We start from the raw sequence: 22,930 nt of genomic DNA on the forward strand, positions 1-22,930 counted from the left end.
GAGAGAGGGAGACACAGAATGTGAAGCAGGCTCCAGGCTCTGAGCTGTCAGCACAGAGCCTGACGCGGAGCTTGAAATCATGAACCATGAGATCATGACTTGAGCCCAAGGCGGACGCTTAACCGACTGAGCCACCCAGGTGCCCCTCTTATTTGGTTCTTAAAGCACAACAAGCTGGTGTGGCAGATTAAGTATTATTTCAGTTTTATAAATCAAACATAAAATAGATAAATCAATGTGTCCAAAGGCACAAACCTAGTTCCATCTCCAACTCTTAAATCCATATTTCCAACTAAGAAATCAACCCCTGGGGCCTCAAAATCAATGTGGACAAAATAGAATTATATACCCCCTTGAAATCTATTTTTCTTTGTTTTCTTTAGGACATCACCCACTCACTCACTGAAGATGGAAGCAATAGTATTATTTAGTGGTAGTAGCAGGCATAATCCTGCTCTCACCTCTCCAGACCCAGCTAACTGGTCAGCAAGCCCCATCAAGTCTATCTCCCTAACATCTCTCACATGGCCCCCTTCTCTATTTGCACAGGCTTTCCCCACCTATCATGGACTGATGGTAGTAATGTCCTAACTGATCTCCCTGTCTCTGGTCTCACTCCAGGCAGTACCCCCAGTACCACTACTCAAGTCATCTTTCCAAGTGCAGATCTTATCAGATAGCTTTCTTAATTCTTCAGTGGGTTCCCCTGGATAAAGACCACCTTCCTTAAAATAGCATCCAGGGCACTCATGATCTGTGCCCTGTCTACCACACCAAGATGCCCATACCTGTATAATTATTGTCACGTGTACCTGGCATATCTTTACAATGATTGTTTTTATATATTTTCTTTAACCAAGACCATAAAATAAAATCATAGATGTCATAGACTTAGCTGTACATATGTTCTCAACACCAAACGGTGTCTAGCACATAGAAAGCATCAATAAATACATTCTAGATGCATAAATAAATGGTCAGAAAATGTCTATGCCATGTGACTAGTAAGCAGATATCTAACATCACCTGGCACATAAAAGGGTCTCAGTTAAATGCTGAGTGGATGAATAGATGAGCTGACTACTGTTCAGTGATAACAAAAATGAACACTTTTTCTTACTTTGTCTGCAAGGAACTGGTTGCGACGCTCTTCAATAAGCTTTTCCACAGCCCTCCTGTGTTCTAGCTGCTTCATTCTTTGCTTCTGAGCATTCATCAGTTCTATTCGATCATCCTCAGCAAGCTTAGCTAGCGTAGCTTTTCTAAAGGTCTCCTCTTCCTCTTTTGCAGCCTGGAGTACTAGTTCCTTCAGGGCCATTTGTTCTAGAAAATCTTGTTTCAACTCCTTTTGCTTTCTTAATTTCTCTTCTGCTTCCTCCTAAACAACAATCCGTATAAACATTGATTCAGTAACTGTTTCTTTACAACAGATTTATAAAGAAAGGGTGGATAGAGTTTGGTTAAGTGCAGTGTTACAATATGAAATAAAGCTGAAAAATTAAGCCTTTTCAAGATAACACCTTCCCTCACCCTATTAACACTAGTTGGATAAAGGACATGTTACTTTGGATTGCCTTCTTTTATTTTTAAATTTTAATTTGTATCTATTTTGAAAGGAGCTGACATAAAAACTTTTTTGCATAACTGAGATCATTAAATCTGTGGTCTGTGAAATTTGTACCCACAAAGAATCATTCTAGAATCTTGCCTGAAATTATGATTCAAATTACTGGGAAATATTTTTCAGAATAATAATCTACAAGTGACAAGCACAAGTTTTTCAGGAAAATTCAAATTTACTTGGAGCAGTTCAAGTGTTTTCCTACAAGCTTTAATTTTCCTAACATTATGAAAAATTTCAAACATAACTGGAAAATAGAAGTTTACAGTGATCACTCATCTACCTAACACCTAGATACTATCAGTAACATTTTACTATTTTTGCTTTATCATCTATCCAATTAGGACTGATACAATTCCTTCTCAACTGTAACCTGCCTTGCCTAATTCAAACACGATTTCCAGGAGGTAAGCCATATCCTCAAGGCAATCAAAATATTGCCTTAATAACAGCCGTTTGGTCAGGTTTCTTACAGGTAACAGAAGCTATAAGGGATTTACTACAGGCCAGCAGGTGTTATGAGAGAACTTCCAGGATGGCCAAGGAGACAGCCACCATCTTGGATACCATCTGTCTTTGGTAGAGTTAACCATCATGGCTCAAATTCCATGATGGTAACTCTACCAAAACTACTCCCAAAGACCCAGTCTTCTACATGTGACTGTGACCTCATTTTGCCCACTTCTATCTTCACACCTTGAGGTGGAGAGTAACTTGGAAGATAACCTAGGTCCTATGAAGAATTCTAGCTAAAAGAAATGTGGTTTTAACTCTATAGCTTTTATAACAAAGTAAGACAAAAAAGTATAGGAGTGGATTTTAAGCCACCCAATCTGGAATATTAGCTGTTTGTTCCACCTATTTGTTAATTATCTTGAATGTTCCACTTCTTTTTCTTCACTTACCTCTATCTAATCTGTTCAAAACCTACCTTCTCCAGAAAGTCACTGTAATTCATACATCTCTCTCTTTTGGGCCTCTGATACCATTTATTTTTCCCATCATTAATTTTACTTCAGATACATGCATTATCTCCTCACTAAAAATAAATTCCTAGAAGGCATATTATTTCTTATTATTTTATTTATCTTATATATTATTTTTCTTTGGGATGCTGGGCACAGTGTTTTTATGATATTATAGTTTGTGTTCATCTCTATGTATTCTATATAGAAGTCAGAAGGCTCACTGAAGGCAGATATTGTCTCAGCTTTGAATTCCTCCAGAGTTTATCCTAATACCTTGCACACAAAAAATACACATAGAACCAAATCAACTGTTGACATTTCCTGGCATCCATCTCCCATACAAATTTTAGTTTAATCCAATCAACGGTAAAGACATCTGGCTAAAAATCAGGGAAATGTTAGCAAAACAAAACAAAACAAAACACCATTCACTGTATTTTTTTTTTCAACTAGAAGAATGTCCCTATACTCTTTGATATGCCTGGATCAGGAATATATATTAATGTAATATGAACTGCATAATTTTCCAAACTTTTCTACATTCTAAAGCCCATAATGTGGTTTGAGAAATAGCTCTTCACTGCAGGTTTGAAATAATTTGCTGAAAAAACTACTTTGAGCCTGGAAACTTTTAGAGGTATCTGGGTTCTCCTCTGAAAGCATAATCTTACACAAATATTTGCGTATACATATTTTATGAGAGAGAGAGAGAGATCTCAGGAAGCAGCAGTGAGGGAAAAGCAGAGAGAAATAGGGAAGGGAGAAAAGCCAACACGTGGGTGCATCACTGAACTGGTTACTATGTGGGCAAGTGTGGCTTAATCCTGCCAGAATCTTGTGAGGAATGCATGAAGCACCTTTCAGGTCTGTCCTCAAGGCTGACAGGAAGAAGCATTTATCCCTTAATTCCTGTCCACTGTTGGCTGAGGGATGCCTCAGAGGGTGTTCACTCCCTGCCCCCACCAACAGCACCACACATTAGGACACTGTCAAGCACAGTCAGTGTAAACCCTCACAAGTGTTCTCCACAGCTGTCACTGAAATTAGAGGTGAGGCTAAGAGGGTATGAGGCAGGGCACAGCAAGCTTTTCACATGGGATATATCCTTAGTAATCTTATTTTGGCTTTTTCTACATTTTTTTGAAATCACTATATTTTTAATGCAGAAAATAGTACCATTAAGATTTTCCCATTTTATAAGTATACAATTGAATGACCGTTCATTATTTTCTAATCTTTTTTCTTTACAGACCTTTTAGTCTTTCTAGTTTTGTTTTTGCTTTCCTTTTTAGTATGTTTTTCCAGAGTAAAAGCTTTACCACCCAATACTAAATAATTGGATTAATTAATTCTAATATGTTTTCCTGATTTTGGTAAATTTCCACTTGTATCTTTATGATTCCCTTCCATATTCTTGCCCCATACTTGAATTTGTATTGTTTTTCTAAGTTACTGAGTTGGCTGCCTGGATAATTTTTTCTAGTATTTCTTGTTAAAAATTAATTGCCTCAACTTTAAGATACAAAACAGATGGACATAAGGGAAGGGAAGCAAAAATAATATAAAAACAGGGGGACAAAACATAAGAGACTCTTAAATATGGAAAACAGAGGGTTACTAGAGGGGTTGTGGGAGTGAGGATGGGCTAAATGGGTAAGGGGAATTAAGGAATCTACTCCTGAAATCATTGTTGCACAAATGCGAATTTGGAGGTACATTAAAAAAATAAAATATAAAAAAAAATTTTAAAAAGATTAATTGCCTCAGAGATCAGTTTTATAAATCTGATAAGATTTTGATGTGTACTAATCTCATCCTCTAAATTACCTACAAATTTCCTCTTCAACCAATAATAACTGAAAATAATATTTTTAGATTTTCAGATAGAAGATGAAAATATTTGTAATTAATTTCTAGTGATGATAAATACCATTTCCCCTTGTATTATTCTGGTAAATTTTCTTTGGAAGTTTAATAGCTTTTAAAGTTATGTACTTCAGGGGCGCTCAGGGGCGCCTGGGTGGCTCAGTCAGTTAAGCATAGACTTTTGGCTCAGGTCATGATCTCACGGTTTGTGAGTTTGAGCCCCACGTCGGGCTCTGTGCTGTCAGCTCAGAGACCGGAGCCTGCTTCAGATTCTGCGTCTCCCTCTTTCTCTGCCCTTCCCCTGCTTGCACTCTGTCTCTCTGTCTCTCAAAAATAAATAAAACATTAAAAAAATTTTTCAAGTTATGTACTTCAATGCAATGTTACATAGAAGATTAAATGTTTATCCTGTAATACCCTCATTGTCAACTGTACCTTTCATCTGTGATATCTGGGATTCATTTGATGTTCTATCTATCTGATGCTAACCTTGCCTATTTGCTTCCCCTTGGTCCATATATACCTGTTACACCTTCATCCATCATTTTATTCTTAACTTTTTTGGGTAATTTGATATTAGGTATATATAAATGGATTACATTAAGTTGTTTTTAAAAAGAAATGTACATATTTTACATTTAAAAAAATTTTTAATGTATTATTTTTGAGAGAGAGAGAGAGAGAGAGAGAGAGAGAGAGAGAATGAATGGGGGAGGGGCAGAGAGAGAGGGAGACACAGAATCCGAAGTAGGCTCTAGGCTCTAAGCTGTCAGCACAGAGCCCAACGTGGAGCTTGAACCTACGAACCACAAGATCATGACCTGAGCCCAAGTCGGACACTTAACCAACTGAGCCACCCAGGTGCCCCTATATTTTACGTTCTTACATGCAGTAATCATTAAGAATATACACCCAAAAGGGTTTTGATATCAATACATGGTAACTCTTTCCAGTTTATCTAAAATGATGTTTTGTTTTAGGAGAAAAATATTAAAAATAATGCTAATAACCAACAATCTATTGTATACTTGGCTATTCATGTATTTGTTGTATGAAGTCTTTGTTCAAACTTGTTGCTCATTAAAAAAACAGTTCTTTATTATTCTATTATTGAGTTATAAGTGTTCTTTTTATATTCTTAATAAAAGGTTTTTGTAAGATACACGTACAGAATACTATTTCCCAGATTGTGGCTTGCATTTACAATTTCCTAACAGTGTTAGTTTTGATGAAACCCAATTTGCAACTTTTTCCTTTATGGATCATACCTTTTTTACTGTACCAAAAAAATCTTCACCCTTCTCAAGGGTGAAGACTTTCTCCTCTGTTTTCTTCTAGAAATTTTGTAGTTTCAGCCTTTTTGTTTGTCACACTTATTTTGAGTTAATCTTTGTATATAATGAGACAGAAAATAATAAACTGGAGGGTAGGGGAAATAGGAAGAGGTTGATAATGGGTACAAAGTTCAGCCATAGGGCCTGAGGATCTAATGTAAAATGTGGTGATTAAAGTGAATAACACTGTATTATATAAGTGAAGTTTGCTAAAAGTCCAACTTAAGTGCTCTCTTCAAAAAGAAATTAAAAAATAATTATGTGAGGTGATAGATGTATTAACTAGATGGGAGAATCATTCCCCAAAATAAACATATATCAAATCACCATAATGCTTTAAATATCTTACAAGTTTATATGTCAATTATACTTCAAGAAGTCAGTAAACTTGAAAAACCTGAGGCAAGAGTGACCAAAAAAACAAAGAAACAAATTACCAATATCAGGAATGAAACATGGGATAGCATTGGAGACCCTGCAGACATCAAAAGGATAATAAGGGAACAGTATGAATAATTCTACATACACGTTTGACAACTTAGACAAAAGGGATCACTTTCTCAAACACAAGTCACTAATAGTAACCAAATATGAAATAAGATCATTTGAATTAATCTATAACTATTAAGGACACTGAATTAATAATTTAAACCTCTCAAAAATAAAACTCCAGGGCCAGATGGTTTCATTGGAAAAGACTACCAAACATTTTAACAAAGCATTAAAACCAATTTTACACAATCTTCCAGAAAACATAAGAGGGAACACTTCTGCATTTATTTTATGAAGATCAGAATACCCTGATACCAATATGAAAACAGAAAACTAAAAAGCAATATTCCTCATGAATATGGATGAAAACATCCTTAGCATAATATTAGAAAATAGAATCCAGCCATATATTAAAAGACTTATACACCAATGCAAAGTGGGATTTATTCCAGTAATCAGACTGGTTCAATATTCAAAAAAAAATAAATGTAACCCGCCAAAGTAAAGAAAAAACACACAACATTATCTATAGATATAAATAGATATCTATATAGATAGACAGATATAGATATCTATATCTATAGATAAAAAAAAGCATTTGACAAACTTCGTATCTCTTCATGATAAAAATCTTCAGAAAATAGGGTTAGAAGAGAACTTCCTCAACTTAATAAAGAGCATCTATCTACAGAACTACAATTAACAAAATGCTTTCCCTGAAGATAGACAACAAAGAAAGCCGATATCTATCTCATCACTGTTACTCATCACAGTGGTAGACAATGCTAGAAGTTTTAGCCAGAACAGTAAGGCAAGAAAAGGAAATAAAAAGGATACAGATAAAAAAGAATTAAAACTGTCCCTATTCTCAGAAAACATAACTGGGTAGGTAAAAAAAAAAAAAAAAGAAAAACAACTCCTACAGTACAAAGTTGTGAGATACAAGATAAATATAAAAAAAGTGAATTCACTAGTAATGAGTCCGTGGACACTGAAATTAAAACTAAAATTCCATTTACAATTATTCAAAAAAAAGAAATACTTAAATATAAAAACAAAGCACATACAGGATTTGTACGATGAAAACTATGAAACACAAGAAAAAATACAAAGATGATCTAAATAAATGGAGAATCATACTATGTTCATGGACTGGTAGACTCAACAGTGAACACGTCAGTTCTCCCCAAATTGATACTTAGATTTAATGCAATTCCTCTCAAAATCCTAAAAGACTTACTTGTACTTAGAGACAAGATTATTCAAAAATATGTATGGAAAGGCTGGGGTGCCTGGGTGGCTCAGTCAGTTAAGTGTCCGACTTCGGCTCAGGTCATGATCTCGCGGTCTGAGTTCAAGCCCCACGTCAGGCTCTGTGCTGACAGCTCAGAGCCTGGAGCCTGTTTCAGATTCTGTGTCTCCCTTTCTCTCTGACCCTCCCCCGTTCATGCTCTGTCTCTCTCTGTCTCAAAAATAAATAAACATTAAAAAAAATTTTTAAAAATATGTATGAAAAGGCTAAAGCAAATTTGAAGCATTACATAGCTACAATAACCAAAACTGTCTGGTATTGGTGGAGGGACAGATACATAGATCAACAGAACAAAATAGAGATCCCAGGAACAGATCCACACAAATATACTTAACTGTGTTTTAATAAAGTTGCAAAAGCAATTCAATGTAGGATAGAAAATCTTTTCAACAAATGATGTAGAGCAACTAAATATCTAAAAGCAAAAACCTTTGACCTAAGTTTCACATCCCACACAAAATATTAACTGAAAATAGATCACAGACTTAAATGGAAAAGGCAAAAAGTTTTAGGAAAAAAAGGAGAAATTCTTCAGGATCTAAGCAAAGACTTCCTAGAATTGATACCAAAGTATGATCTAAAAAAAATAAAATTAGCAAATTGGACCTCAAAGAAACTGAAAACATTTGCTTGGAAGAAGACCCTGTTAAAAAGATAAAAAGACAAACTATAGACCAAGAGAAAATATATGAAACCCACATACCTGACAAATGACTAATATCTATAATACATAAAGAACTCTCAAAACTCTACGATAAATTAACAACACAATTAGAAAACTGGCCAATCATCTTGACTTGTGGTCAAGGTTTTTGATGTTGTTGAACATATAGCCTGTGGTTTTCTGACTACTTATTCTATATATTAATGAGAAGGGATACTGAAATCTTCAACTATAATTATGGATTTGTCTCTTTCTCCTTTCAGTTTTACTTCATGCATTTTAAAGCTTTATTTAGGTTCATCCACCCTTTAGGACTATTATATCCTCTAGATGAATTTACCATGATTTCCAACACCACTTGCTTTTGATTAGTGTTTAGTATATCTCTCTCCATCCTTTTGTTTTTAAACTATATGTCTTCATATTTAAATTGTGTGTCTTATAGATAACACAGTTGAATCATACTTTCTATGCAGTTTGTGAACTGTTACCTAGGTATGACTTTTTTATCCAGCCTGAAAATTTCTCTTTTAATTGCAGTGATTATGCTATTTACACATAATGTAATTATCAATATGGCTGGGTTTAAATCTACTATTTTTCTACTGCTTCATCTCAAAATGATATTCTTCTCTATGTTAATCATTCTTTCCATTTCCAAAACTTACTTTTAGTTTCATCTTATGTATTTCAGCTTGTTCTTCCTGGTATAATTCTTGTCTCACTTGTTCCAAATCTTCACGTTGCCGCAGCATTTCTTCCAATTTCTGAGTCAGCTATTAAATTTTTAAAGAAACACACAAACATTAATAAGAAACAAATTCTATATCAAGTATTTCTGAATTTCTCCAATGTTAAAGAAGTGGCTATTTTAATACCATATTCTGAAGCTGCAGCCTTTTTTCCTCATTTTCTTGAACTTTTGCCATTCGATCTTCTTCTCTTTGTTGCTGCATGTTGGCAAACTCTATGATTTTTCTGTTTTCTTCTTCCATCTCCTCACGTTTCTTTTTTCTCCAGAGAGCCTGCTCTTTCTGAAACTCTTCTATGTACCTTCGAGTTACATTCATTTTTTCTAACTTTTGTTGTCTTTCCCTAAAAAAGCAATAGTTGAGTACAGTTTTATAGTACAAGAAATAATATAAAAATGTGTCATTTCCTTCAGTTGATAATGTGGGAAAAAACAGCCTTTCTATTTATAGTTTATTCATTCATTCATACCACAAACATTTTGAGTGTCCACTATGTACTGCTAAATATAATGACAGGTATGAATTTTCCAAGTAAAATACTACTTATACCTTTCCTCTAACCTATTAATGAAGTTTTATGCCTCTCACTTCAGAAAAGCACCAACCTGTTTACATAAGCCTAGCAGTACACTACACTTCAGTTGTCTAGCAAAGAAATGATCAGAAGACAAGTCCTCTGACATGATATGGGCACATTTAAGAAAAACAAAGGTTTAATCATTCTGTTACCTAATAAGCATTTGTTACCAGATAATTATCATGCTCACAAAGATAAACAGGAGTTGGACTCCGTTTATGTGATCGTAATAATTCCTGAGAACTTAGTATGTATTCAGCACTGTTCAGGTGCTTCTCCTCTTCACAACAAGCCTGACATAAATCTCATCTCAATTTTTAGGCATGTAAAGAAACTGGGATAAACTTACAATTGATCTTCTTCATAGATTTTCCTAACAATTTCATCAATCATGAGTTTCTCTTTCAGTAACTGCTCATAAGCTTCCTGCTTTTTCCTTTCTTGTTCCTCAAGTTGTTTCTCCAAGTCAAGATAATACTGTGCTTTTACTTTATTCCGTTTGTTCTCTGCAGCATTCTCTTCCTTTATTGCTCTCTCGTGTTCTTCCATCATGATTTTGGCTATTTCAGCATCACGTTTCTGTTATGAAAACAAAATTCATCTTTCTACTTTCAAATGTGAGTGCAGTATGATAGAATATTTCAAAACAGGTGAAATTGAATATTATAAAGTGTACTGCATAAAATATTTTCATCTGTCCAGGTAAATGCAAAGGTAAGTCACTGTTACTTGAAGGGTTTGAATGATGAGTCAAACCCTAAAGATGCTTTCCCATTCCTTCAAGTAGATCTCAAGGAAATACGAGATAAGTGTAACTAATAACTCCACGTGTGAGAAAATTAGAAAAACTCCGCATTTGAAAAACAGCAAAAATTTGAAAAAATTAGAAGCACTTTATTAATAACTGTTTTTAAAAAAAGCAGTAGTAATCTTTTCCTTTTATTTAAAAGTCATGTAGGCAATTTTTAGCTCCATTATGTATCAGCTGCCCTTTACAGTAAGGATTGTACTCTTTTTCAGACAAGTCTCCTATTAACCAGCTCTAAGCAACTCTGAAGTTTCTCTCAGCCTAAACTTTCTTTCTTGCCACCAGCCTTTGAAGTCTCTCATTTTTCATTTATTAAATGCCCTTTATTAATCACTTTAACTTAAAAGAGTCACATATATCATTGTGCCTGTTTTCTGTAGCTTTTAATTCACTCATTCAAGACCATTCCCTCTGAGTTAGAGACAATCTTACTTCTTAACTAGGTTAAACCTCTTATTTGTTTTGAGCATTTTGAAATCACTTAACAAAATAAGTTGTAAATTAAATATATTGAGGCAATTTTTATTACCCTTGACCATTATGATCACATACCAAATAGCATCAAATAGACAAGAAAAGATTAAAATGTGAATGTGAATGCCATTCCTAATCTAATTGAGGTTTTTAACATATACACTATTAATATGACTTGACCAAAATTCTTTCTCTTCTACTTTCTTAGCACGTGTTGTATTGGGTTCTTTAAAAAAATGTGAAATGACAAAAACATTTATGTACACACTGCCACACACTTATAGACATACAATGTTCTCATTTCACAGATTTAAGAAGACTAAAGCTCAGACAGACAGAGCCCATATTGGCACCTAGGTATCTTGACACCTAGTCAAGTTGTAAGACTATTTGACTTTAATTTTTGTGGACTCATTTTATTTAGAAAATAGTGGCAATTCTTTCAGGAGTCAGACTTAAATGTACAACTACCTGGAAAAACTTCAATGATCAGAATAAAACTGCAAACTACTGGTCAAAGAGTACACTGTTCATATTCTACTTTATTTTTGTTTTTAATTTCATTTATTTTGAGAGAGAAAGAAAGAGAGAACATGAGGGGAGGAGCAGAGAGGGAGAGAGAAAATCTCACAAGGATGTGGGGTTGATCTCACAAAGCATGAGATCATGACCTAAGCCAAAATCAAGAGTTGGACCAACTCCTGGCTCAGCTTAACCAACTGAGCCACCCAGTTGCCCCAGTTCCACTTTATTTTTGAAAGGGTAGAAAAGAACTACATGGCTTAGGAAATGAGGTCTCCTCATGCTCTCCTACCACCTGCCACGCCAAAGGCAATCCCAGTTAACAGCATGCTGTGCAACCCTTCAGACTTTTCCTGTACTAACACACATGCATGCACATCACTGTGGCCAGCATCTATTCTTATGAGATGCCTATGTTGCATTGTGCTGGTTAAGTATTTTGATATTATTCCTCTAATTGTATGTGTGCATCAACATATATGTGTTGAAATATATACACATATGTTAATATACAGTTTTTAAAAAATACAGACGGTCTGTGATGTGTATTTCTCTCCAACTTGATTTTTCTGCAACTTTTTTTTTCTTTTTAACCTAAAATATAACTTTAAAAGCCACAACATTTACCTCTACCTCTTCTTTTTAATAGCTTATAATCCTTGAAAGGGATCCAAGAGAGAGGAAACTCTACAACAAAAATGCTCTATGTATTAATAGAGAAACGAGAGAAAAGAACTTCTAAGATTGTGTACTATTGCAATCAGACCTTTTCATCGATGTCTAGCCTTTCCAGGGGACCATGAAGGCTCACGTGATGGTGTGCACGCTGCTTTTCAGAATTAACTCAATAAACCCTATTTTACATTTACTGTAGCACCACTAGTGAGTGTGTTTAAAACTCCTTTGCCCAAGAGTAACTCTTGCCCTGAATCTGGCAGTATGTCAGGAGTTAGAAAAGGGAATAAACAGAGGAAAAAAGATAGAGATAGCTACTTACAAAACAGGAAAGTTTCCTGCTTAAAATTATAAAATAGTTCACTTTTTAAAACATTTAACAAATGCAAAATCTAGTAACATTCTAAAATGAATTGATCACACTAACAACTTGTACTGTATTGGTTTGTCAAAGAATTATCAGTCAGAGACCACAAAGAATGCTCAGACTTACTGAGTACAGCTATTCATTCTAAACAGCAACCACATTCTTTGTGTCTCTGAAAGGCTCTAATATTAAATTAAACAAGGCTCACTATTGAATAATTTCTGAGTTTCTATACCTTAAGGATCTGAAAAGCATAAAAGTATTTAAGAAATCTAGCAGTGTAAATTCTTCATAGTATGTAGCAATTTTCAAAAAATTGGTCTATTGTTGGTTTTCTAAATGAAGCTAAAAATATAGAAAACATAATGACCAGAAACATGATTACCATTTGCTCATGTTTAATGGCATCCTTCTCTGCAATCTGAGCTGCCCTTTCTTTATTCATGTAAGCTGCTTTTAATTTCTTCTCCAATTCTCTGAGCTCAATACTGTTTAAAAAAAAAAGACAGAAATTTAAAATTGAGGACCACATTTTCATCTTAAAAATCTGTACCTGAAATTTAAAATAATTTTTTTCTAAATGTATATTTATATTAAATATCTTGAAAGTTAATACTCTTTTCTCTCTTCATCTAAAGAAAATCAGAATGAAAATGAGGCATTATAATTAATTTTCCAGACAAAACAACTGTTTTATTTCCAATAATCATCACTAAAAATCTTTTTGCCAGTGCCTGACTCAGAGAAGATGCTTTATCAATATTGGTTAAAATTTCTGTCCAGCTACTGACACTATTGAGCTACAAGAACTATAGTGGAGGGGTTGTAAACACTCTGAAAGCCATGACTATTTTTTGATGATTAATGATGGAGAGGAATGACCATGGGCAAGTTTGCTTCACTTCTCTGGGCTTGTTTACTTACCTGTTAAAAATGAGGATCACCCTCAGAAAACCTCTGAACTGCTTTTCAATCTATCCCTTCCCTAACTATAGTGGAAAATAATATGCCATACACAACTTTTCATTTTAATGTGCCAGTCATATTTCTGAATATGAGAATTCTGAGTCAGAAGGGTACTTAGATGTCACTTAGAAGCACATCTTGGGGCACTGGGGTGGCTCTATAAGTTGAGCATCTGATTCTTAATTTCAGCTCAGATCATGATCCCAAGGTCGTGGGAGCCCCTGCGTGGATCATGGAGCCTAAGATTCTCTGTCACCCTCTCCCTCTCCCCTTCCTTGACTCGTGCATGCTGTTTCAAAAAATTAAGTTAAATTAAAAAAAAATTTTTAAAGCACATCTTAATTCTTACTAGAACAGAGGCACTCACCTAATTATAAACAATTTAGAAGTACCCTACACCTCCAAAGAGACAATCATGGGTAGGGAAGAGAGCTATTCTTGGTATTGTGATGTGTCCTTCTTGCCCTCACTGCTGTAGTTGTAAATGTATGGGACACAAGATTGCCTTCTTTCATAAAAGTAATAATATAAATGAGGATTAAGTTTCTAGGTTAGTCCACATATTTTACTCTAAGGAGCTGACATATTTACAAGAGTTTTTGTTGGATTAGAGCTAGGTACTAATATTAGTAAGCCAATGTACATACCCAATCCCAATTTATAATATTACCTCTCCAAAACAAAGTGCATCAAATTCCAAACAACTAACATGCAAATAAATGACTTTCATTTGAAGGACAAATGCACAGATTTCTATTGGATATATACCTAGGAATGAGATTTCTGAGTCACAGGGTAGACTATATTCAAATTTCATAGAAAATGCCAGCTTTCCATGCTCTGTACAGAGATTTACACTCATAGTGCTTCAGTACCCCCCACTGCTACACATCCCAGCAACACTTTTTAGTCGTGTCATTCTTTTTCATTTTAACCACTCTTGTGGGTAAAATATCACTGTGGTTTTAATTTGTTTCCCTAATAAAATGAAACTCAGACCTTTTCATATGTTTGAATCATTTCTGTGAAGTCATTCATCTTCTGTGAAGTTTTTGTCCAAGAATTTTTTGCCCACTTTTAGACTAAATTGTCTACTTCTTGTTACAGAAGAGTTCTTTGTATGTTCTTAATATAAGTCTCTTGTTAGTTACAATCATTGCAAATATTTTATTCCAGTCTGTACTTACTCTTATAGCTGTTTCTTTAGATGAAGAGAAGTTTTCTAATTCACCCATCTGTTTCTTCATTGTCAATGACTTTTGTGTCATGTTTTAAGAAATGTTGCCTACTGCACAGACATAAAGTTATTTTCTTTTGTTAGTCTCTCAAAATTTTGTTTCACCATTGACTTTTAGACTATAATCATTCAAGAATTGAATTCTGTGTGTAGAGTGAGGTAAAAAATCAAGGTCGTTTTTGTATATATGGCTATTTAATTGATGCAGTACCATTTTATAAAGATGTCCATTTCTGAATGTTCTGCACTACTATTGTAGTGCCAGGGATCTGCAGTGTCATAAAGTTTAAGTGTGCATATATGCATGGATCCATTTTGAATATCCCATCCCATCATTCCTCAACTGGGGTTCCATAAGAGAACTAAGCCTCACAGAAAATGGAGTCTATATTTTAATTCTCTCATAGACGGTACATAGCAGGCATTGTTTTAGATCCACAGGAAGTAAGTTAATTCATTACAAATGCCGTAGGCCATTAGGGTTTAAATTTTCTGGTTGAAAAGATCTGCTCCATCCTATTTCATCAATCCATTTGTTTATTCTGTGCTAAAACCACAATATCTTAATTATTATAGCTTTATAATAAGTATTCATATCCTAAAGAATAAGTCTCCAATTTTGGTCTTCTTAAAGATTGTCTTAGCCATTCTAGGTACTTTGCATTTCCATATACATTTTAGAATAAGCTTGTCAAATGTCATAATAAACAATACTGGCTGAGATTCTGATTAGGATTATACTGAATTTATATATCAGTTTGACATGTTTACAATACTGAGTCTTCAATTTTATAAACATGGCACATCCTTCCAATTATTTAGGTTTTTAAAAACTCTATTGATAATAGTTTTTTTTCAGTGTTGAGGTTTTACACCTCTTTCATTAGTTACTTACTTTTCTATGCTCTTGTACAAATTATTTTAAAACTTTCATTAATTGTTGCTAATTTACAGAAATACAATTAATGTTGTATATTGACTTCACATCCAACAACACTGCTGAACTTATTTTTATAATTTATACATAGATTCTTTTGGATTCTCTACATACACAATCATATCATCTGGTAATAATGAAAGTTCTATTTCTTTACTGACAATCCTAACAACTTTCATTTACTTTTCTTGCCTTATTGCACTGGCTAGTGTGCCCAATACAATTATTAAGAGAAGCTGTTATAGCAAGCATTCCTGTCTTCTTAATATAAGTAAAGTGTTTAATGTTTGCCATTAAGTATGATGTTACTGTAAACTCCTTTTATTCCTAATTTGCTAATCCTCTTTTAATCTTAGAGTGATGTTGATTTCTACCAATTGGTTTTTTTCTGCTCATACAGTTTTTCTATTATATTCTGTTCATCGGATGAATTACACTTACTGATTTTCTAATGTTAAAACAAGTTTGTATTCTTAGAATAAGTTAAATTTAGTCAGATTTTTATCTTTCTCACACACTGTTGGATTTGACATTAACTAATTTCAGATTACAGTAGCTAAATTCAAGAGAAAAATTAGTCTATAATGTTCTTACCCTACTCAGGTACTGATCTGATTACAATCAATTGGAAAGTGTTTCTTCTTTTCCCACTCTGCAAAACTATGTGAGATCAGGGTTATTATTTGAATGTTTGGTAAAATTCACCAACCACCTAGCTATGTAGGTTTCTTTGTTAAAAAGGTTAATTATAGGTGTAATATCTTCAAAAGTTATAGAAACATTTATGTTTCTGTTTCTACATATGCCAGTTTGGTAAATAGTTCTATTTAAGAATTTATCTAATTTTCAAATTTATTTGTATCAAATTATTCACAATATCTTGCTATGATCTAGTAAACATTTGTATGATCTACAGTGATATCTTATCATCCATTCCTAAAATTGGTTATTTATGCATTCATTCTCTTTTACACTATACCATTCTAACCAGAGGTAATCAATTTTATTAGCCTTTTTAAAGGCACAATCCTGGATTTCATTCTACTTTATGTTTACATTCTAATTCATTTGTTTCTGCTCTTATTATTCTCTTCCTACATTCTTTTTATAATCATTCCAGATGGAAATTTGGTGTACATTCTCTAATATCCAGATTGAGCCTTCATTTCTAATAGTCATTTCAGATTATAAATTACTCTTGAGCAACAGCTTTAGCTAAACCCCATAAGTTTGAGGGTTTTCATATTATAATTTTTTTATTGTGGTACAATACAAAAAAGAAAAATTTGCCATTTTTAACTATTTTAAGTGTACAATTCAGTGGTGTTAGTTGCATTCACAATGTTCTACAACGATCATCACTATTTCTAAAACTTTTTCATCATTCTAAATAGAAATGCTGTACTCATTTAAGCAGTAACTTCCCATTCCTCTCTTTTCCTAGCCTCTGGTAATCTCTTACTACTTTTTGTCTCTATAAATTTACCTGTTCTAGTTATTTCACATAAGTGGATTTACACAGTAATTTATCCTGTTGTGTCTGGCTTACTGCACTTAACATATTGCTTTCAAGGTTCAGCCATATTGTAGCATGTATCAGAACTTCATTCCTTTTCATAACTGAATGATATTCCACTGTATATACATACCAAAGTTGTTGATGGACAACAGGGTTGTTCCTACCTTTTGCTATTGTGAATAATGCTGCATTAAACATTAATGTACAAATATCTGATTAAGCCTCAATTTTCAATCCTTGTGGGTATCTACCTAGATAGATCATACGGCAGTTCTATATTTAACTTTTTGAGAATCGTCAAACTATTTTCCACAGTGCTTGCACCATTTTATGTTCCTACCAGCAATGTCCAAGGGTTCCAATTTATCCACATCTTCACCAGCATTTACTTTCCATTTTTTTATTAAAGCTATCCTATCAATTTCCCTAATGACTTAATGATGTTGAGTGTTTTTTTTTTTCATGCGCTTATTGCCCCTTGTCTGTCTTCTTTGGAGAAATCTCTTAAGTACTTTGCCTATGTCCAAACTGTTGAATTGTAGGAATCATTTATATATTCTGGATATTAAATTCTTTTTTTTTTAAGTTTTTTAATGTTTATTTTGAGAGAGAGAGAGAGAGAGAGAGAGAGAGAGAGAGAGAAAGAATGGACAGGGAGGGGCAGAAACAGAGAGGGAGACACAGAATCTGAAGCAGGCTCCAGACTCCGAGCTATCAGCACAGAGCTATCAGCACAGAGCCTGATGCAGCTGTGAGATCATGACCTGAGCAGAAGTCAGACACTTAACTGACTGAGCCACCCAGGTGCCCCAAGGATATTAAAATCTTATCAGAGATGTAATTTGCTTTTCTAGTCTGAGTTGGTTAGGAGTTATGTGTAACAGAGATGAGCATCTTGTGTCAATCCTACAGGTAGCTACCAGGTAGGTTCAAACATACATACATAATAATTTTCTAATAAGATCTGATCTGCTCTCCTCTCTCCAGAATGAGGGACAGATACTCACAATATAGGCTACTACTTTCAAGACTGCCTTAGAGCTGGGAGGGGATGGAGCAAGGACAAATGAAAAAACTACAAAGCTTTGCTGCCATTTATAAGTTGCCTTTTTCTTGATTCAGCATTCACTTGGTTGCTATGAACCTTTGACTGTTCGAACTGTACCGCCATCAGGAACAAAGTGGCTATGTGTTTAATAAAGGAAGCCTATCTCTGTCTCCTCTTTGAGCCAGTGTTTGCTAAACTTAACTATCAATTATATATGAGATACTTGTTTTTGCTTTTATAAAACTATATATTAACTATATAGTACATGTATAGCTGCTAATTATGTAATTATAAATCGTATAATTAATTATATAATTAAGCATAATAATTTTAAATAACTGAAATTATTAATCACACATAATTATTGATCTGTGGTATAATTTTAAAAAAGACTTCTAAAAATAGGAAGTGACTAAAAAAATAAAAAATAAAAATAGGAAGTGATTGTCCCATCTCAAGGTAAAAGCAGTGATAAAATTAAACTGTCTTTTAAATATTTTCTTGGATTAAAAAATCATGTGTTCAAAGATCAAATAACAAAGAATCTCATGACTTTCAAAGTCAATTATTTTCAAAATAAATGTCAATGAGCTTTAAAAATTTACCTTGGGTTTTAAAAATTCATTTCTTTTAGATTTAAAGAGGCTAATCTTACTATACATGGTTTTTAATCACTTAGGATGTATTTTGAGTATCACTGCAAACATTTCCTTGATTTGAGAACTGCCAATTTGCAGATGAAAACACTGATCAGAAAACTGGTCCCTTTCTGCACGTCAGTCACAATTCCATCACGGCTTATGCACAAAATTAAAAACTCTTAGCAGTTTTGACACTGCTAAGAAGTAGCATACGCTATTTGAAAAAGCACTCAGCTGAATGACTTCTGCCTTAAATTTGAAGAAAATTTTCAAAAATATAGTATTCTAGATGGGCCATTATTTTCTTTCAGCCCTTTCAATACATGGACTTCTCGTTTTCACTGTTACTTTCAAAATCGAGTTGTACTTCTGATTGTTGCTCCTCTGAACGTAATAGTCTTTTGAGGGGCTGCTTTTGTGATTTTCATAGTTTTATTTATTGTTGGATTTCAAAAGTTTGACTAGGATAAGTACAGGTATAGTTTTCAACATTTGTTGTGTTTTAACCTGTGGCTTTATGTCTTTTATCATTTTTGGACATTCTTGGCCAATATCTCTTCAAAGAGATAGAAAGCCCTTATCTCTTTCAAGCTTTCTTTTGTATTTTTCTATCTTTTTGTCTCTCTGTGCTTCATTCTGGATATTTTCCACTGGCCTGCTTGCACATGACTCTCTTCATCTGTTTCTTTCTAATAAAATCAAATTGAATTCTGTATTAGTGAAGTAAAACATACACAAAGGTGCAAAAATCTTAAACATAAAGTTTATTAAAATGTTGAACACCTTGCCATATGCTTATTGGCTAAGCTCTGCTTCAGTTCTTAACTCTCAGCCATACTTTTGGAATCAGCAAAGCTTCCAAAAGAAATGCAGCTTCAAATGCCAAGCTTACCATTCTGGTTTTCTTCTTTCCCAGATCTGACTTTTATACTTTCTCCAGATAACCTGTTCTCAGAGGGAGCAATTATTGGAATCACTTTGTCTAAAAATTGCCAGAAGTAGAAAGTTCCTCCATTTCATTTTTAGATCAGTGAATTAGACAAAAATATGATGAAATATTTGTTTCATCTTCAGATAACATAAAACCACAAGGGATAGCTCATATGATTGGAGAATTAATGTCCAAAAAGACAGTTTGCGACTAGAACAATACGAAGACATTAGTGGCAATTTTAAATCTTTAAGAATTAGTAAAAGAATTTGATAAAAGTTATAGACCCAGAAAAACACACATGGGTACATCTGTCAAACATATAAATATAAATTAATGAAGTTTAGAATCCCTGAAGGTCACCCATGGGTCATAGTCCTACAGGAAGTTTGGCTCAGTTAAGAAAAAATGTAACAATTATCAAAGTAAATAAATTTCTATTATATTCAACTATGTAAGTATAGGATGGGTATTTAGTTAGCCCTGAGTTTTAACCAACAGCGTGACATGGCTGCTCCTAATAAGTAATTCTGTCTTAGGCAACATTAAGAAACATATTTTAGAACAATGTGGTTAACAGTCCCTCTAGTACGGGTATTAAGCAATACCCTGGAGCATTACACATAATTATGGGGGTAATATTTTGTTAAGGACCAATAATCATGTAAATTATATCTACAGAAGAGAACCAGGATGGTGAAGCTTGAAATTATACTATATGTGAAACAAATGAAGGAATGAAGGATGTTTAACTTATAGAGTAAAACATTTATGGGATTCATAAATATGAAAGGATATCTTAAATAAGCACTAAATTTGTTTGTTTTTTATTAGATAGCAGAAATGAGATAAATTCATGAAAGTTACAAGGAAATTAATTTTGAAACAATATGGGGGAAAGATATTCAGAGTTACAGCTGAATGAAAAAAGAAGTTCTATGGCAATCACTAGAGGTGTTGACCCATAGTTGACCAGCCACTTTCCAGTAATACTGGGGTAGAAAATTCAATTATGTAAGGTTTCACTTAAGAGTAGGATTCATGAGTCTATTTTTTAGGTCATTTAAAAAATTACATTTAGAGGAAAGATAAGAAAGTGATATTTATTTTCACCTTAAACACTACTTTGAATACAACTTCTTTTCTCAAATGAATATATACAGGACTTAAAGCAATAAGCATTTCCAGACAAAATATTAACTAAGTGCAATGATACAAAGAAAGAAATTTCACTTTCAGGTGCCAAGCATAACATAAATAGTTTAAAGGCAAAAACAAAATAACTGAAATTTATAAAGGCCAAGATACCTGTTTTCTCTTACTTGTTGCCTCATCTTCTCATCCTTTAGACTTTCATGTTTTAGTTTGGTCAATTCCATAGCCAATTTTTCTTCTTGTTCAATCTGAAGTTCCCTCAATCTTTTGTTTTCTTCTGCCTGAATTTTTTTAAAACAGAAACTTCAATTATTTGTCCTTCAGAATCAGATATATTTTTTCCTCAAGGAAGACTCTGTTTTGTAACAGAAAACTTCAAGTGCCTTCGGAGCAACAACCATTTGTGTTTTATTTTAAAATACAAAACGCTATTTCAATCAACACTTTCCCAAACATTTTACCATAGAAAATGTCAGATATCTTAAGTAGTAAGAATATTAAAATACACCCTCAAGTAGCATTACTCATTTTCAATAACTACCAATATTTTGTCAACCTTTTTTCTTTGTTCTTCTACTCCAATTTCATTTTTTTCTTTGTTCTTTTTTGCTAGACTATTTAAAACATATCCTAGATATGTCATTACCATATAAGTAATTCAGTATTGATCTCTATCTGATAAGAATTTCATCTCATATAACAACCATACCATTAACATGTCTAAATAACAGTTATTCCTTAGTAAGGTGTAGTCCATTTTCAGGTTTTCCCAATTGTCTCAAAGATGCTTTTAGTTTGCTTTTTCAAATCAAAATCCAAACAAGGTCCACATGTGGCATCTAGTTATAAGTTCTGTAATAGTCATCCCATACACACATTTTTCCCCTCAAGCCATTTATTTGTTGTAGAAATTAGTACATGTAGCCCGTAGAATGTCCTACATTCTGAACTTGACTGATTGCTTCTCCAGGATACCATTTAACTTGTTTCTCTTTTGTATCACAGGTAAAATGGTAGAAGAATCTACAGGCTTAACTAAATTCTGTATTTGGAAGGAATAAGCACATGAAAAGATGTTCACTATCATTAGCATTCAGGAAATGCTGATTAAAATTACAACGACAGATCACTACAAACCTATTACAATGGCTAAAATGAAAAATAATGGAAAACCAAATGTTGGTGAGAAATTGTTTGCTGGGTGGGAATGTAAAATGATAGAGCAACTCTGGAAAACAGTTTGGTAGTTTGTTGTAAAGCTAACATACAATTACCATATAACTCAGTAACTTCACTCAAGCATTTATCCCAGAGAAATGAAAACTTATGTTTATTTAAAAACCTATATCCAGAATTGGACCCACAAATGTATGGCTAACTAATCTTTGACAAAGCAGGAAAGAATATCCAATGGAAAAAAGTCTCTTTAACGAATGGTGCTAGGAGAACTGGACAGCAACATGCAGAAGAATGAAACTAGACCACTTTCTTTCACCATTCACAAAAATAAATTCAAAATGGATGAAGGACCTAAACGTGAGACAGGAAGCCATCAAAACCCTAGAGGAGAAAGCAGGGAAAAACCTCTGTGACTTCAGCTGCAGCAATTTCTTGCTTGACACATCTACAAAGGTAAAGAAATTAAAAGCAAAAATAAACTATTGGGACCTCATCAAGATAAAAAGTTTCTGCACTGCAAAGGAAACAATCAACAAAACTAAAAGGCAACCAAAATAATGGGAAAAGATATTTGCAAATGACATACTGGGTAATAAGGGCTAGTATCCAAAATCTATAAAGAACTCACCAAACTCTACATCTGAAAAACAAATAATCCAGTGAAATAGTGGGCAGAAGACATGAATAGACACTTCTCTAAAGAAGACATCCAGATGGCCAACAGGCACATGAAAAGATGCTCGACGTCACTCCTCATCAGGGAAATACAAATCAAAACCACACTGAGATACCACCTCGTGCCAGATCAGAGTGGCTAAAATGAACAAATCAGGAGACTACAGATGCTGGAGAGGATGTGGAGAAACAGGGACCCTCTTGCACTGT

The 22,930-nt window shown here is 33.8% G+C and overlaps 1 protein-coding gene across 1 annotated transcript in view; it reads right to left on the reverse strand.

The window, feature by feature from the left end:
* The window catches only part of MNS1 (meiosis specific nuclear structural 1), a 52,149-nt gene that overhangs the window by 7,606 nt on the left and 21,613 nt on the right, over positions 1 to 22,930 (reverse strand). Inside the window, exons 3-8 of the mRNA XM_049613673.1 lie at positions 21,020 to 21,147; positions 12,818 to 12,920; positions 9,936 to 10,165; positions 9,136 to 9,352; positions 8,926 to 9,033; positions 1,121 to 1,378 (exon numbers count right to left, since the gene is read on the reverse strand). Of these exons, the coding sequence (XP_049469630.1) occupies positions 1,121 to 1,378; positions 8,926 to 9,033; positions 9,136 to 9,352; positions 9,936 to 10,165; positions 12,818 to 12,920; positions 21,020 to 21,147 (1,044 nt within the window). The remainder of the gene's footprint in view (positions 1 to 1,120; positions 1,379 to 8,925; positions 9,034 to 9,135; positions 9,353 to 9,935; positions 10,166 to 12,817; positions 12,921 to 21,019; positions 21,148 to 22,930) is intronic.

This window comes from Panthera uncia, assembly GCF_023721935.1.
Source record: "Panthera uncia isolate 11264 chromosome B3 unlocalized genomic scaffold, Puncia_PCG_1.0 HiC_scaffold_1, whole genome shotgun sequence".
NCBI lineage: Eukaryota > Metazoa > Chordata > Mammalia > Carnivora > Felidae > Panthera > Panthera uncia.